This window comes from Paroedura picta, chromosome 8, assembly GCF_049243985.1.
Source record: "Paroedura picta isolate Pp20150507F chromosome 8, Ppicta_v3.0, whole genome shotgun sequence".
Classification (NCBI taxonomy): domain Eukaryota; kingdom Metazoa; phylum Chordata; class Lepidosauria; order Squamata; family Gekkonidae; genus Paroedura; species Paroedura picta.
In genome coordinates, this window is record NC_135376.1 from 33971799 (window position 1) to 33989924 (window position 18126).

The following is an 18126-nucleotide window of genomic DNA, read 5'->3' on the forward strand; positions in this document are numbered from 1 at the left end:
TATGCAGGAAAAATATATGACTTTGTTAATGAAACCAAAAGGGGGGGAAGTAAAACTACTAGAAATTGACTAACAATGACTCAGTACATCTCAGGAAGCATGAAATGTTGACAGTTAAGCATCCGTTAAAGAAGAAAATACATAAGGAAAGAGAGGGAAATTAGCTTGTTCAGATTCCTGAGAATTTAGAGGAAGAGATGTTGATAGGTCAGGTGGCATTTTTAAACACCTCTTCCTCACAAAATTCCTCACTGATGCTACAATACAGTACAATCAGCAGTGTTTCACATAACCTGATTGTTGGGGGTGGATTAACCATTAGAAGTCCAGGTGGGATGATAGACTAGTGAGATGACCCTGACTGAGCCAGCAGCCCTTGGCCAGGGCAGCACACCTAAGGAGAGGCCTGGAGCAAGGTCATATCCTGCACAGCACATCAACCCAGAAGTTCAACATACGGTTAGAGCCACAGTCAGCCAAGCTGTGTGACATATGAATGGATGGGCAAGTCCTTTATCCCTTAGCACTTAAATTTATGCTCCATAATAGCAAACTCTGTCATTTCTAAGCCCACACAGGAAAAGAGAGAATAAGTCATGAGAAAAATTGGGAGTCCCAGGGATGAAGGCTTTGGAGGCAGTCTGGTTCTACGTTACAAATGGAAAATCCCCCTTATAGCAAGGAAAGCCCACTGCCACTAGCTACTGTGAAGCTGTTTGACAGACATTCAAGACAGATGATGGAGAGGTGAGCCTACCAGAGGTTCGGCTCATGGTGATTGTAGCTGTTGAACATATTATGTTTACGTGGGGAACATGTTTGCTGCAAAGTTCACAACATCCCTGATCAGAACTTTAACATGTTCTTCCATAGTAGAACATCCTATTGTAGTAGTACAATCAAGGAACAAGCTATTTTTTTCCATATTTGCCTCTCTGATCCTTCCTCTCCCTGACTTCTCCCAAGCTGAAAAGCATGTTGGGCAGGATCATGAGCAGAAATGAAAATCCCATGCACCAGCTGCAGTATCAGGAGTGCTGCTCAGAATACCCCGCACAAAATATTTGCTCTGATAATGTGAACTGATGCCTGTGAGAGGCAGGGGATGCTTTGGCTGCTTCTTCTTCACTATTAGCATCTAGATATGTAGGACACATTGTCACTGAATCTCTGATGTCTGTTTGGGGGACCACATGTAACATACATTTGAACTAGAAATAAATGTTTCATTCTTCATGTGCTCAGAACTTTCATGGGATTCAAATAGAAGTTTAGCTAAGCTTCCAATTTAATTTACCATTATGTGGTGCATGTTTCAGAGGTATACTCATAAAACTTTACATTTTACAAAGGTCATCACTTTCTATCTGACTCTCAGACTCAGAAATATATTTGCTGTCTATGTGTTTTCCTCGTGAACCTTGATAATGCGCATAAAGTCCTGTTCAGGTCATATCACTGATCCTTAGACTTTATTATCTTGGGAGCAATAAACTCTACTCAAAGAAATATAAAAAGGATGGAATTACAGCACACTCTTTTTGCAGATTTTCCTTCCAAGCTCCATATCTGAATTGTCCTTGGATTTGAACTCTTAGCTGCAATGCCGGCCGATTACAATGGAACATGGGAAATGGAAAAAAACGAAAACTTTGAAGGTTACATGATTGCATTAGGTAAACTCATTCTTTTATACTTTTAAACTGCTTCAGACTTGCACTGCAATGTTAACTAGGGTTTTTCAGAGTAGAATCCAGCAATCTGTAACAATGGATTGCTGCTCTAGACTTCCTCTTTGTTTTTTTGTATTTCATGTGTAAGAATGTGTTTATTTTTGCAGTATCATATCTGCAAAGACCTGAAAATTATTGAACAAGTAAGTAGGCATTCCTTAGCAATGAGGCAAAGGTGAGTAGTAGTGGTAGAAACTACAAATGGATCAGAAAAATTGACTGAACTTGTGGATCAAAGTCTATGAGCCATTCCTGGTGCTCCCAGATTGGTTGGCACTGGGGCATACAACTGGAAGCACTGGCAAGCTCTCTTGGGATTGTAGATCTTTCTGCATCATTCCCATTTTAGTTGGCTCAACACTGATAGCAGTAAGCTAGTCCAAAGGACTTTACACAGCCCATTTCCCACCATTGCCCTTGCATGTTCCACAAGTGCATTTGAACCTCCAAACAAGCAATGAATGGACAGCCCAGTTATTAGAGGACGCTCTTTAAAACAGTAAGATTGAACACCCACATTTCCAGTATATGTTACTGAAAAAAAAACCTGAAGAAATGACCCACCCACCCAGCCCCAACATTTAACTCAGGCCAAAATGCCTCAAACAGAATACTGGCTGTAGAATTCTACACATTTGTGCTGCTTCCTGCAGCTTGGTCATAATATCCCTGCAGCACATCATCAAAGAGTACACCTAAGCTGTTACTTGCTCATTTAGCAAGCTAAAGTCAGCAGTCCTAGACTACACATGAGGATGGAAATCTGTGGTCAGATAACGTGTATGTTAATTCTTTTTATTATTCTTTTTTTTAAACATCCTAATTAGGGAACTCCATCATGCTGGGAAAGGGTTTTTCAAAAACAAATATGTCTTTAAATGTCAATATAATCTGAGGTTCATACGTGCAGGAATATTTTATTGTTGCATATAACATACTTTTTGTCTCTGTTGAGAAATAACTATGTACAGTCTTTGGTAGTTTGGTAGTTTGTTTATTGAAAGCTTTTAATGCATTGAACAGTTGTTTTGGCAATTAAAAAATCCTTGCATTATATTTAAAACATTATTATTAGAAGCCATTGGCCATCTGGAATAACAGCTCAGGAATGCCATATGTAATGAGATTCAGATGGGTAGCCATGTTGGTTTGAAGCAACAGAACAGAGTTTGAGTCTGGCTGCACCTTTAAGACCAACAAAGTTTAATTCTGGGTATAAGCTTTCATGTGAATACACACTTAGTTACCTAGAATGACCTACTTACCACACTGACCTAGAATTAAACTTTGTTGGTCTTAAAGGTGCCACTGGGCTCAAACTTTGCTCCCCTATTCAGTTGGTATATTTTTGTCCTGCCTTCCTTCAAGGAACTGAAGGCGACATACATTAACCTACCCTCCTCCATTTTACCCTTACAACAGTTTTGTAAGGTAGATTAATCTGAAAGAGAATGATGGACCAAAGTCATGGCACAGTGGGACCTGATCCCTGTCTCTTTAACCCCTACACCAAGCTGTAAGGCATTTATTGAAAGAAAATGAGTCCCATTTCGATATGGTTGATTCAAATAATAATTACAGTAGGTTTGCTTGGAAAAAGGGTTTAAAAAATGCCTAACAAACCCAACTGTATTTAGTCTACTGAAGAAATATGTTTGGTATTTCATCAGCATCTAAGAGGATTCTTTGCCACCTGGACAGAAATGTGCATTGCACTTCATCATATGGCAGGCATGTGCTGTGTTTTTCTCACAGACTCTTGAATAAGACATGCGCTCCTTTGGATGTCATCTTTTAGTGCGGTTGGTGATATTTATGTATCTGCATCATGAACAGAATTTTAAAAAATGAGATTTATGATGTGCAAAATTACTGAAGGAGATCATCTTGGTCTGGTTTCCTTCCTTAGATTTCATTAGAATGTATTCGATTTTGTCTAGACAAATTCATCAGCAGTAACAGATATTAGACATGATTCTCATGAACATACTATCAGATTTATGACATCTTAAAATGTCTGTAACTTGAGAAAGGAATGCTATATTACAGCCAGAAGCCATACTTTTCTGCCTACTTTCTCTCTGATAGTAGATACTTATTTTGTCTGAGGCCTAGATGTGAAACTAATGAGGCCACTGAAATGGCTTGGAAACACTTCCATTTTATTATTTTACAATACAGTGACATCTGTCCTCCAACAAGACTCATTCACACATGTGATCTGATGATATCATGTCTGAATTCTAGACTTGTACAGGTATATAGATCTTTCCCACTCAATCACAGCCCTCCCTCCCGCTCACCAATGTGATAATCGAGGATATACCACAATGGTTTCAGATTTCAGAAACTCCCACGTCACTAGTGATAGGTGCAAAGGGGCCTGAGGTCTGGTCCATATTGTGTCAGGCATTTGGTATCTACCATGTCTGTAAGAGCACATTCTAGCTGCTAGGAAAAACAGCACAGGAGACAAACAGGAGTTGAATTTTGTAGCACAGGCAAAGAGCCAAGCCATGTTCATAGTCAGCAACACGAAAGCAAAGGAAGGACATGATTGTGCTGGGAAAATCAGGAAATGTAGTACTTTTTCACAAAACTCATAATTTAGGAGAGGTTTCACAGTCACAGGATGTAGTGATGGCCAAAAGGAAAGGCAGTATACCTCTGACTGCCAGTTACTGTGAGGGAAACAGTAAGGGAAAGCTACCTTCCAAATTGTGGGCCTTATGGAAGCTCTGGTTGGGCTCTAGTGGGGAACAGGATGCTGGGCTAGATGTACTATTCTTTTGCTATAGAAGGACTCTTCTTGTGTTCAGAAATGAAGTAGATGTAGGGCTTTCTTGGGGTTTCTTGATGGCCCTGGAAGGGTTTCCCAAATGGATGAAAGGTTATTGATTTTTTATATATCTTTTTAATTTGTTTGACATGTATTGGGTGATATGACCATATATGGTTTACCCCTTCAATGGCAAATTATGGGAAGGCGAGGAGCCCCACAGAGTGCATGTAAACAGCTATGATTCCCAACCATATTCTGCTCGATTTTGTCACTTTGACCGATTATGAACAGGGCAGAAAGGCCACGCTAGCTGTAGCAGGGCAGCGGGGCTAATTCCCAATCGTGCATAATGACGACACCATCCCAGCTGCCTCCAGCCCTGGCCTGACTCAGCACCCCGGATGGCCCGTGGAAAGTGAATGTAGATATTTCCGTGTTCTCTGTGTTGCCGTGGTCACCATCCATGGCCCTACTGGGCCAGCCCTGTGTGTAACAGAAGAGTCGGGCCTTTGGGTCCAGCTTCTCCCCTGACCTATGATGTTCCTTCAGGGACATCAAATGCCCCTGTCAGCTTTGCAGAGCTGCAGAGCTAGACAGGACATTCTCCCACCGCCACGATGGCGGGAGAGAAACATGCCGCTTGCCTGCTATTACGCATCCCCCCTGCTCTCTCCCCCACTGCCACCGCCATGCAGCATGCTGGGCTCTTGCAGCCCCAGTGTTGTACATGTTACGCACACTACGTCAGGGCAGTCCACATGCACTGGGGGATTCCATCCCCTGTGCATACTCAGGAAGTGGCGGGGCATGCCACCCCAACCACAAGGACCTGGCAGCAGCCCGGTGCATCCACTGCCGTGCATAATCAGTTTTCTGTAGTTTCTCAGAGCTTGAAGAATGTTTCGGGGGTTTCTCCATGGTAAAAAAGTTGAGAAAGGCTGACATAGGGGGTTCATGGACAACATACTTTCCCTCAGTAACATTGCCCAAAATGAGAGAGTATAAGGAGGCCTTAAAGTAATAATGCAAGGAGCTAATAATACAGGGAGCTGAGAGGATTAGCTTTCCATGGTCACATGCCTTCCAAGTGCAGGACAGCTCTGTCAAATGGCATCTTTTGTATGGCCTAAAGCAGTGGTCCCCAACCTGCGGGCCGCGGCCCGGTGCCAGGCCGCGAAGGCCATGGCGCCGGGCCGCAGCTCCCTCTCCCCGCCCCCCCTGCAGTAAGAAACTTCCCGGGCCGCAAGCTTGCGGCCCGGGAAGCTTCTTACTGCGGGAGGGCGGGGAGAGGGAATCAGGGCCGGCCGCGCCCGTGTGGGCGCGGCCCGATGCGCGGGCACGGCCCGCGGGCGAGGGCACGACCCGATGCGTGGGCGTGGCACGCGGGTGTGGCCCGCGAGTGCGGCCCGATGCGTGGGCGTGGCCCGCGCGGGCCGCAGGCCGTGCCCCAATGCCCTGCTGGTCCCCAACCTCAGAAAGGTTGGGGACCACTGGCCTAAAGTACAGGTAGTATCTTTCTCTGAACAACAACCTTTTTGGAGTTGGGGCTAGAGCAAATGCATAATCTGTGGAGTCCAGGTTTAATCACTGCAGCTGCAGTACCATCTTGCCTTAGTCATGTTTTTGATATTGTAAAAACATGTAGGCTGGGATAAAGGAGAACTGGATATCTTCTCATACTAAGATAACAGCCTTTGGCTGAAACTGTACTCTGAAATTCAGATCAGCCATCCTTCCACTTGTTCAGCAAACTACTTCTAAAACAAACAAGGTGTCAAACACAGTGTAGCAATGGGAATTGTTGTTTAACCCAAACGATGGAGCAGCCCCTCTGGGTTCACATATCACTTTGAACTGTAATTTTACTGTTGGGAAATTTAAGGGAAAGTTATTAACAGGAATGTTTCTCGGGGTGTTTACAGACATTGACTTTGCTACACGTAAGATTGCCAACCACCTGAAACAAACAAAAGAAATTATCCAAGAAGGAGACAATTTCAGAACAAAAACACTGAGTACTTTCAGGAACTATGAAGTGAATTACACCATCGGCGAAGAATTTGAAGAGAACACCAAGGGGCTTGACAACCGAGTGGTGAAGGTAGAAACCTATGATTTGTTTTCCATTTACACAGCAGTCGACACCAACCCCCAGGAATTCCCCCTCTAAAAAATCTGAAAACAAGTTATAAATGTTAAATAAATGTTTATATAGAAAGACGTTGTAATTTGCATTTCAGGAACAGGATGTTCTGCTATTGCAAGCATTTGTATTTCATATGTAAACAATGACTATTTCTCTGGCTTGTGGTAGCAAGTCCCCTGCTTGTGGTGAACTAGTGTTCTGCCTTCTACAGCAGGAGCATACTCTGACTTCTGCATAGTCAATAAGTCATCTGACATGCATAGGTGGAAGTAATTGTTGTTTGATTGCCATTAGGACAATACGTGGGTGCTAGCTATAAATTCTGTCCATTCCCTGGGTGATCAGTCCCCTTACTTCAGATGGCAAGACTTCACAAGTTTCAAATCAATATGCAAAAATAAGTTTCATTATAAAAATATTCTGGACCCATTATGCACAGGCAGGAAGAGCCAGGCTAGCACCTGCATGACAGCTGGGCTAACCCCAGTTTATCTCCTGGCCCTGGCCTGCTTTAGGGCCTCTGATGGCCCATGGCATGGGAACGTTGATTTTCCAGCATTCCCTTTTTTGCTGCAGCTGCCATCAGCAGCCAGGCCAGGCCAGGCCCATGCACAAAGGAAGAGACGGCCTACGGTGGCTAGGAGAGGACTGAAAATGCCCCACTTGGCTCCTCGGCACTTCACAGCACCGGGGGTCAAATGGATTTTTCTTTGCTAGTTTGTAGGAAGATGGGATTGAATTCTCACACAATCCTATCTTCCCGCAAAACAAAATCCTTCTTCCACCCTCCATGTGGCAGAGCCTTTCCACTGTGGCTGCGTTTTCTGAGGGAATGCATTTCGGTGACAGAGCTGCTCCATCACTAAAACATGTCCCCTAAGGGGACACGGAAAGCAGCGGACCAACTCTGCCACTGAAATGCATCCCCTGTGGGGACAGAACAAACAGTGGAGCATCCTGCTCCACTACAGCAGATCAGCAGCGGCCTGTCACATTCGCTGCCATGTATAATCAGTCATGGAAATTCACATGTACAGCATACTGTTGGATCTTACATCATCACATGAAGGAGCCATGACTCAGTGGTAGAGCATCTGCTTGGCATGCAAAAGGCCCCTGGTTCACTCACCAACATCCCTAGTTAAAAGTTCAAGTGGCAGGTGATGTAAAAGCCGGAGTTCCTGGACAGCCACTGTCAGTCTCAAGGGACAATACTGACTTTTATTATGATTCGGTGTAATGCAGTTTCCAAGCATAGGTTGCACAGAGAAAGACAAATGAAATACATATATGGTATTTACAACTACATACAAGTCTCCCACAAATTCCTACTCAAAAATGCCTTCCATTCTGAGAAATATTGTTACTATGTAAAGTAATCCTTCTGAGGTCAATTTTCTGTAGTTTCCAGGGGAGATTCTAGTTTCAGATTTCGCTTCTTTCATATCTTTGGATACTTTATTTCTTATTTATATTAGCTGGATGGATGCAACTTGATATAAGCCTTCTGCTCCTCTCCTTAAATAAGTCTGACAGTTCACTGCCACTTAGGAAGGTTAGGAGAAATAGCCCCTTCTGTTTTATACCATCTATGATTTTTCTTGTTTATTATGCCATATCAAAAAGCAATCACATGAAATGCTCTAAAATTGTGTGCATTGCCAATTTAATCTCAAACCTCCAGGATGATTCCTGTGGGCCACCATCCCTGAAGCTCACCTTCTCAAACATATCTGGTGTTCAGCTTGGAGTCTAATTTTCAATGCCATACTCTCTTAATGAGCAACAACTTCTGCAACTTATTTTCACTGCTATGACCTTGGAAAACTGCATTTGTTACATATCATTTCTACCCAGAACAGTTTCAGGGTGATCTCTGTTCTTGCACAGTCCTTGAATAATCACCACTTGACGGTTATACTTGGTCCAGTCAATTTCCAGTAAATTGCAGCTGCTGAGCCCATTTTTCAAGGATGAGGTGACCTCTGTAAGGGATAAAACCCAGAAGGATACATTATGAAAGTGCCTAGAGTTAGCCTTCCCCAGCCTTATCCACACAGACAAGGGAAGATTTAATAGCCTCTATTAAAAGATTATTATTTTGTGGTATTGTAACTGAGAAATATGGATGAAAATAAAAGCAATTATAAAAGAGGAAAAAGAACTTCAATAAAGCATAACAATGCTTCAAGATTATATATAAGAAGAGTTAAGAGATCAGGAAAATGAAACTTTGAATTATGTAACTGAGCACGTAAGAAGATAATGCCCCTTTGGTGACCAATCTTTGAAGATGGTGATTAATCAAGTTAGCAATGGATCATAGCTGGAATCAGGGTTTGCTCTGCTTTAGAGCTGCTGAGGCCCTGGGTGGGTACACCAATGACCAAGCTGCATCCACCACTTACTCCTGACATCTCCACCCATCAGAAGCAGTTGCTCATTCTCTCAATTTCCTCAGGGCAAAACACAGACAGCATCAACACCAACTACAGTGGCACCACACAGCTGTTGCTTTTTCTTCCCTCTGCTCCTAGAGCATCAGAAGTAAAAGTTATGCAGTGCTATAACAACAGGCAGAGGCCCACAGGCACATATTCATATGGAAAGGCTCCCCTCCCAAATTTGGAGCCAGCCAGCAGTAGATAATAGTCAGGAAAGAGACCACCTACAAGCTACAAAAGCTCTTGCAGACCAAAAGTTCCTACCTTTAAGGTACAGACATTTTAAATGTTATATTATAATGCACTTCTTAGAAGTTTAAGGCCCAGGTCCACTCTACTCTAGCCTCTCTACTCTCACACAGTTCTCCTGCCTCACAGTTTGTTTCTCTAATAAATGACCATCTGGCATTTTTGTGTGTTTTGACTAGTTCATATTTTGGCAGCCTTGAACTGCTGATGTTCTGTATTATACATCTACACCTCTTCAATTAGCTGTAAAAGGGGTGTTAAAAAGAACTGTAATGCATATTGTAAGTGCAACCTGTTATGCAAAAGCATTTTTTCGTGGTTTTGCCTTTGCCTTCTGTTGGTGACACTGTGAAACAGCTACATATGGGGGCTATTACTATTTCTGTCAAGGGCATCAGCGAGACCCAGAGAAGATACTTGTCAAATACAGAGTTGTTTTTTTAATTTTATCACAGATGTGAAGTTGCCGTTTTCCAAGTCAGACCGTTGGTCCACCTAGCTCAATCTTGCTTATTTTGACTAAGGATAGACACAAACTGGGAAAGTGCAGTTTGGTTTTTGTGCCCAGTTAACAAACTATGACCCATCACAAACATTTAGGGGCCAAAGTAACCTGTTTGTGAGGTTGGTAGCATGATAGAACAGCCTTTGGTCTGTTGGAGACACCAAACCTGCAGTGGATCTCCAGATGTCTCTCCTCTACTTGCTTTCCAAGTTTGGTGGGGATTGGATTTACAGGGCCCAAGTTACAGCACCCTAAAGAGGGTTCACCCATCCTCCATTGTTTCCAATGGACTAAGGTCAAACAAGAGAATCTCCCTGTGGAACCTGAAGGTGGGAAGCATTTTTGAAAGAACCTGTACCACTGTATCTGTGTTAACCCCAACAGGACTAAAGTCAAGCCAGGGAATCTCTGTGGTGGAGACTGAAGGTGGTGTGTGTGTGTGTGTGTGTGTATATGTGGGGGGTATTTTTGTAAACCCAGGAGAACCAGTGCAAGGTATTAGTGCCCAACAAAGGGAGGAACTAAAAAGGACAGGATTGCCCGCTGGAAATAATGGGAGAGGCCTGAAGGCCCATGAGAGATCATGCAAGCCAGGAATCCCATTGACTGGCATGGACTTCACTGAAATACACTGCACAAAATAATGTCTTGATTAATGTATCTGGGCCCAGATAACATACTATGAGACTGGAATAAAAGCTCCCAGAGTAGAAAGATGGTCCCCAGAAATAGAACTTGGGCTGGAATGACAGCTACTGCGAGTAGCAGAACTGTTTTGGGACGGGAATGAAAGGTTCTAGAGTGGATAGGCAACCCCTATGAGTAGCAGAACCCCTATGAGTAGCAGTATTCTGGGACTGGAACAACAGCACCCCCAACTGGAATAACAGCCCCTAAGAGGAGCAAAAGTGTTCTGGGTCTGGAATGATATCCCCCCCCCCCCCCCGAGTGATGGCTCCCAAGATTAGAACTCATGCTCTGCAGCTGTAATCACAAATAGTAGTGTTGATTGAAATCGCTTACATTTTAATTCTTGTTTCTTGAAGGTATGTAGTTATTCCTTCCCCTAACAGCCTCACCTAAATGCTCTGTGTCCTTGCAGAGTTGTGATATTGGTGTCAGCCACCTCTCCTGTGGCCAAGTATAAATCATGTCCAGTTCTGCTTCTTTCCTATCTTTCATGTTCCCATTACATGTCACATCCTGTCTGATTTCCCTAATTCTGACTTTTGGGCATTGCCATCAGCTGCAACCCACTTAACTGGAGATGCCAAGGTCTGAATCTAGGACCTCCTGCATGCCAAGTGTATCGTCCTCTACTGAGCCATAGCCTTTACCCTCATTTCCACCTAGGGAGGAAAATGAAAGCAGATTAGAGAAGGCTCCTCAATCTGGGACTAAGATCTCATTTTGCAATGTGTAGCTTGCAAATGGACTCCGGGGAATGGTCAAGGACAGGAAGGCCTGAAGGATCATTGTCCGTGGGGTCACGATGGGTCAACACGACTTCACACATAACAACAATAAGTTGGTTGCCTATGGGCAATTTTTATTCCTTATTCCAACCTGAGTTAAAAATGGTCTAATGTAAACTGTGCCTGTATCACATCTCTATAATCAAATGGCAAACATTGCTCTTTAATTACCTTTTTTCCCTCCAAAGAGTGCAGAAAGAAATTTGCTACTCATATCCAACATCTTTCTTGTCATTTGTGACCTTTCTATGCCCTGACATCACAGAATGTTCCTTACACTTCTGTCAAAGCCATCCTTTACTGGCCAATCAAGAAACAAAAGTGCCTTCTCAGTGAACTTTCTGCAACCTCAATTTTCTCCTCCTATCTCTCTACTGTTATCTGCCTGAAAGAAGAAAAAGCAGCTCATTTCTCTTATAATCCTATCTGATCTCTTATCAAGATGATTTCTGCCCAATATGCCTCACCACGACATGCTGCTTTTGCAAAAGAAGCAGGAATTAATTATTCCAAGGAAGCCATTGTGCACCTTTCTGGCTTTCAATCCAGAGATGTAGGCTGTTTCCAGATATAAACAAGGGCTATAGTGTAGACTGCACAAGGGAGGGAGGGAGGGAGGGAGGGATCATAGGACTCATGCAGATAAATAGCAGTGAGTTCAGCAGGTTGGAGGGATAAGGGGATGAAATAGCCTCTCCCACACCCAGTTGAGCTGTTGAAGAGGGAGGGGATTTTCCATCCTTATTCCAGCCATCAGTCCTATGGTTTTCCTCCATGCAAGTCCATTCACTAAATATAGACTTATCCCTCCAGGGTCAGAAAGAGCTACAGCAGTGGAAAGGAATGCAAGAGAATTATACCTTTTGCATGGAGGGTGGTAGGAGACTCCCTACTGGTTAGGATTCATTGACATCTTCAAAGCTACACATCTGCATTTCCAGGCTTGCAGTCCTTGCCATTTTTTCCTGATGGCACATACTCATTGCTGAAGCACAAGCTACATATTATGAAGAGAAATCACAGACCCCATATTGCAACCAAAGAACAAGAGTGGACAAGAGCCTGCTATTTGATTCAAGAAGCAGGTGGTGGTGTCTAACCCATTCCTCTTCCCAGTCTACATCCACCCCTCCCAAGATGATATTTGCTCCTGTGGAAAGAAATTGCAAGCATGACATGGGTGTCTGTATTTCTCCCCCCCCCCCCACTCACACAGATCTTGAGGGAGGTAATGACATTCATGAAGGAGAAAGACACACTTCAGATCCTGACTGATTTTTGTCCATTGATATCCTTAGAGATTAATAAGATTTTGGGGGGTGTAAGCTTTTGAGAGTAAAGCTTCCTTCACCATATAGGAAAGAATTCAGAGAAATGAGCTTTGATTGTTGAAAGTTCAAGATCCTAAAAAGTTCAAGAACCAAATATCTTGATAGTCTCTAAATTGCTACTGGACTTTAATCTAGCTGTTCTAACAACACAGCTACATTCTGAAAGAGATCTTGTTTGAATCCAGTGGAAGTTCTGGTTACATTAAAAATTCAACATGTATTTTGCACACACACCGTCATCAAGTAAAAATCATGGATCTTCCAGTGTAGCATACAGAGGATATTCCCAAAGGCTGTCCAAGTTTTAGGAAATATGCTGTAGTGTGTGTGGGCACACAATCCTTAAATCCCAGCTGTTTACAATCAGAAGTTCACTTCAATGGAGCTTACACCCTGGAAAATATTCCTAGGACTGTAGTCTTAATAACATCTACCTTTTTGAAACAGAATTTGTGTGTGTGTGTGTCTAATGTAGAAAGAGTTACAAGGATGTATGGCTTCCCTGCTGCTGTGCTTTAAAGTGAACAGAATAATGCAGATTTCAGATCTCCTGTTTTTGTTGCCAAATTCCATGATAAATTCACTCTATATAGTCCTCTTCTTTTGTGTGTGCATTACGCATCACTGTGTCAGGGGAAAGAGCTGCGAATTGGAAACATAAACCACTTGAACTGACGCGGCTAGTTTACAACTTGAACGTGAAGGGCTGGGTGAGGGAGGGGGAAGGGAGCATTGTCCGCTGTTGTCTTCCCTCCTGGCAGTACACTGTGGCTGGGTCACCTTGGTGGCAGTTTGTTCGGAGACATTCACATCTTCTTGTATCTTCCTGAATGTTATTGTTTGATCCTTGCAGACGCTAGTCAGCTGGGATGGCGATAAACTAGTCTGTATCCAGAAAGGTGAAAAGAAAAACAGAGGCTGGAAACATTGGATTGAAGGAGACAAACTGCATCTGGTAAGCGCTGGAATCACTGATGCGGGATATTACAAAGCCCGTTCAGCAGCCAAGTTCTATAACGTTTTGAAGGATGTTTCAGAGGCTTTACGTGCCTGCTGCTTATTTTGAAACTGCTTCTGCTCTGCAGTTCTCCTTGCTGTCCATACTGATAACAGATTTGAATCTGCCACACGTCAGCCAATATACTTCTGTAGATAGTTTGGATTTGGGCAGCACAAGTTCAAATCCCTGTCCAGACAAATCCTAAATTCAGATCACTGTTCCCTAGTTTGGTTTGTTTGACTTCGTCTCAGGTCAATCTATCTCACAAAGCCACAGTCTGGATGAAACGAATCAGCTCCATGTATGCTGCCCTGCAAGGAGAGTAGGATGAAACAGCAAATAAATAAATAAATAAATAAATAAATAAATAAATAAATAAATAAATAAATAAATAAACAAGCAAACAAACAAACAAACAAACAAACAAATACAAGAACATGGAGAGTCCCAAAAAGATAGTCCTGCAAAAAAATAATCTTCTCAGCAGAAGGTTCCCGAGGAAGGGATCTCTAGTATTTCCAGTGTAACACAAATTATACTTGCTCTTTTATTCAATTGTTAAATATATTTCAAGCCGTCTTGTCAGTTCTTTTTCAATTTACTGGTCTTTGAAATCTTTTAGAAAACTTTTGATTTATTAGTAGCAAAAGACAATGGCTAGCCTCAATTCAGCAATCCAGAAAACAACTGCCTGTTAGAAATCAAAACTACAAGAAGATAAGAAAAGGACCTATAGGAAATGAGAAATCTGATTTTCTCACTTTCTGCCCCTGTACTCTTGATGTCCATTGTCTCCCCACACCCTTATCTCTATTGCTCCCTGTCCCATGCAGTCACTTGAAAGTGCTGTGTCCACTTCCACGTTCTCCTGTTCTGGCCATCTTCAGTCCACTTAATGCAGGACTATAAATGGTAGCAGCTGCTGTTCCCATTGTCCTAATTTTGTTATCTGCTTGAGGATCAGGCCACTACTACTAGATATTGTGTTGTCTAATGAGATGTGGTGCTGGGTTGTTGGTTCCCCCTCCCCCACCAAAAAAATTAAACAGTAAGAACTAAATACAAAATAAAAATTAAAACTATTTTACTCAAACCTATGTGTAAGCATAAGTTACACATCACAATTCATCTTCTTTCCTACTAATACTTCTTTCCTACTAATCTTCTTTGCAGTATTTTCAGTCCAAAATTCTGTGGGAATTATGACCACAACAGTGGTGCCCACCAGGTTTATGAATTCCAAACAGCACCCCACACATACTTGTGAGACTTATGGGAGTCACAACCCCAGGAATCAATATTTTCAGCCCAAATGGGATTGCAAGATGGAGCTGATACAACAAATATTTGCAAACATCAGTGTCTTGCACTGATGAACTGTTGCATCAAAACCATTGTGTCTTCTAACTGGAATTGCCAACCTCTCAATGAGGCATGGAGTTCACCCAGAATCACAACAGCCCTCCAAACTAGGGCTCTACACTAAATATTTTCAGTTTAATTTTGGATTTGGGAATTCTCCATTGTCACTGCATGCCTTTTGGTATCCAAGATTTGGTATGCGCGCGTGTGTGTGTGTGTGTGGGGGGGGGGAGTCCTGCTTTAGTAATTTTTATTTCAAGCAGTTTTTCAATTTCAGTACCCCCAAAATTATGCTGTTCCTTTAATGACTTTTAAAGAGAAGAAAAAGGGAAGGAAGGGATGATTTACTAGACCAGCTGGTATTGGCCTGCTGGGAGTTCTCCAAGGCAGCATTGCAATTGCCCATTGGCTTTTCCTTCTGTAAGATTAACAACCTCCAGGTGGTAGCTGGAGACCTCCTGTGATTCAACTTATTTCCAGCCATCAGAAAGCACTTCATCTGCAGGAAGTGGTCACTTTGGAAGGAGGACACTGCACTAAATACAGAATTAAGTTATGTGTACCTTCCCGCCCTCCCTTTTTTTTTAAATGTTAGTGATAGGTCTAGTACTCTCCAAACCTCAGAAGTCTTTCCTTTTTTAAAAAGTCAGTCTCCCATCTAGATATACAGAGTTTGTTGTGTGATTCTCTACATCAGGAGTAGTCAAACTGTGGCTCTCCAGATGTCCCTGAACTACAATTCCCATGAGCCCCTGCCAGCAAATGGGACTCATGGGAATTGTAGTCCATGGACATCTGGAGGGCAGCAGTTTGACTACCCCTGCTTTAGATAATGTTCATTATCTCTTTTGTGCCCATTTTACAGATCAAGAAATATCAGTCAGTGAGCTACCTGACACAGTTATGAAAACTAATGATTGGATAATAGTGCCTAGAGTCCAAAATCCTATATACTGATATGTACAGAATGCACTTCTTAGAACGTGCCACTAGTGCTTTGCAGTGTCCCGTTTTCATTACTGCAAAGTGAGACAATACCATGCAGTTCAAAACAGAATTGACTGTTTGCAGCCACAAAGGGACGAAGAGGGCAGGAATTAATTTCAAACTCTCACAACAATTAAGTTGAAAAATACCCATCCATACGCTAGTCTTAAAGGTTTTCTTAATCATAATATTGCACTTTCAACTTTTAGTAGTCAATAAGATAAATACAAATATAACTCAGTTGATTTCACCCAGAAAAAAGGCAACTTACCCTGCTCCAAGGGAAGCTTACTTTCTTTTATTGCAAAACAAATTCAAAATTTGCCAATAACCTCATTGGCCAGATTTGTAATGGTTGGTAGAGCATTCTAAGTTAAGATCCACATTGTGTAGATCCTGGCAGAGAAGCCTATTGACAAAGTGTTACAGTTACCTTCTGTTATCTTTAAAGCTTTTCCTTCTCGCCTTTTGCAATTTCCTCATTGCTTCAGTGAGTTTAATAAATTACAGTATCTTGGTTAATAATAGACTATGCAATGTCCTGCCATTACAGACCAATTTTCATGCATTTTTCATTTTTATCCGTTTTAAAACTCAATTCGAGTGTCAAAATCTAATTACTGCAACCTGTAGTGCTTTCTGGCTGATTGGCTACGTAAAATACACTGCTCGTTTCCTTTTAATAGTCCAGGACCATTGTTAATGTTTTGGCTCAGCTGTTTATCTGTGAGTTTTGGAGTTTCTGTGATGCTGACTGTAAGAAACACAAATGGGGACAGCATGAGCTTATCAATTGCTTTATTGTTATAGGAGCTGACGTGCGAAGACCAGGTGTGTCATCAAGTATTTAAGAAGAAGAAATAAATTGATCACAACCCTGTCAAGCTGCACACTGTCTAATTATGTTTTGTTGTGTTGAATATTTTTTTAAAAACACCTGATACTACGGGAGATCTGCTGTTGTGATTTGTTTCATAAATGAAGAGAAAAGTTTTCAAAAAAAAAAATCAGATGAACTCTCAAACTTGAGCTTTCTTGAAAAAAGCTCTGCTGTTTCCAGATAAGACTTCAATGAAGTTAAACTTGTTAATCTTCATAATCAGTCCCATTCTTTTTCAAACCCTGGTAAATGTTTTAAGCACTACAGAAGGAAAGTCCTGGAGCAACAATTCAAGAAATAAACACAATCATCTTGAAAATGGCATATCACTCCATGGTGTTCTAATGCCATAATACATTTGAATGATGATGGAGTCTTTGTATTCTTTCTACCTAATTTAGGTCTGGGTTACTGAGCCCTTCATTTTAGGAAACAGAATAGCTTGACAGGGTTGTAACAGGACAGCAAACCAGTAACAGCTAGGTTGATAATTTAAATCTTGGCTCAGAAACTTAAGCTTTGTGCCATCTGGGGAACTCAACAAAAGTCACATGTTTTTAGTTTAAGTATTGGGATGGTTAAGTCACGCTTTTCAAATATGTGCACCAAGTCTTCATAGATGTGTGATTGTGGTCTTCAATATGCTTAATATTTTAAAGGTATTCACTCAATATATTTTCTACAAGCCCATTGAAACATGAGTTTGATGGCAAGGTATTTGAAAACCTACTGAAGACTGCAGCCTGAAATTAGGAACGTAGCCATATGAGTCTGCAGGAGAATACCTACATTCCAGGAGCACTGCCAAGCCCCACAAGATTTGTTGAGGGGTATAAGCCTATATCTGATGAAGAGAGCTTTGACTCTTGAAAGTTTGTACTCCAAAAATTCTGTTGGTCTTGACGGTGCTACTGAACTTGAAGGTAGCCTGAAAGAGCATATCTTCTGTTGGCTCATACCAAATCTTGATCCAGAAGCTTTTGACTGATTTCACATGGCTCATATTTTGACTTATTTTATATGGAAGCAATGGGGGAAAAGGATATTGATGCAAGATGCTTATTATACCTTTCCACATACCATAAATTTAGCATCACACTTACCTTGTGAAGACGCTATATTATGTAAAGTATCTAAACTCGTGATTTTATAGAGGGTAGCACTATGCATCTATGTTTAAACAGAGAAGTATTTTTTTTTCAAATTAGCAGGCATCACAGGACCTTTAAAAC

At 41.9% G+C, this 18126-nt stretch overlaps 1 protein-coding gene across 1 annotated transcript; it reads left to right on the forward strand.

Annotated features, from left to right (window-relative positions):
* The first annotated feature begins 1525 nt into the window (after positions 1 to 1525).
* On the forward strand, positions 1526 to 17257 carry RBP2 (retinol binding protein 2). Its single transcript, XM_077348950.1, has 4 exons — positions 1526 to 1676; positions 6438 to 6616; positions 13519 to 13620; positions 16825 to 17257. Exons 1-4 carry the CDS (start codon positions 1604 to 1606, stop codon positions 16876 to 16878), a joined length of 408 nt encoding a protein of 135 aa, XP_077205065.1. The 5' UTR covers positions 1526 to 1603; the 3' UTR covers positions 16879 to 17257.
* The last annotated feature ends 869 nt before the right edge of the window (positions 17258 to 18126 follow it).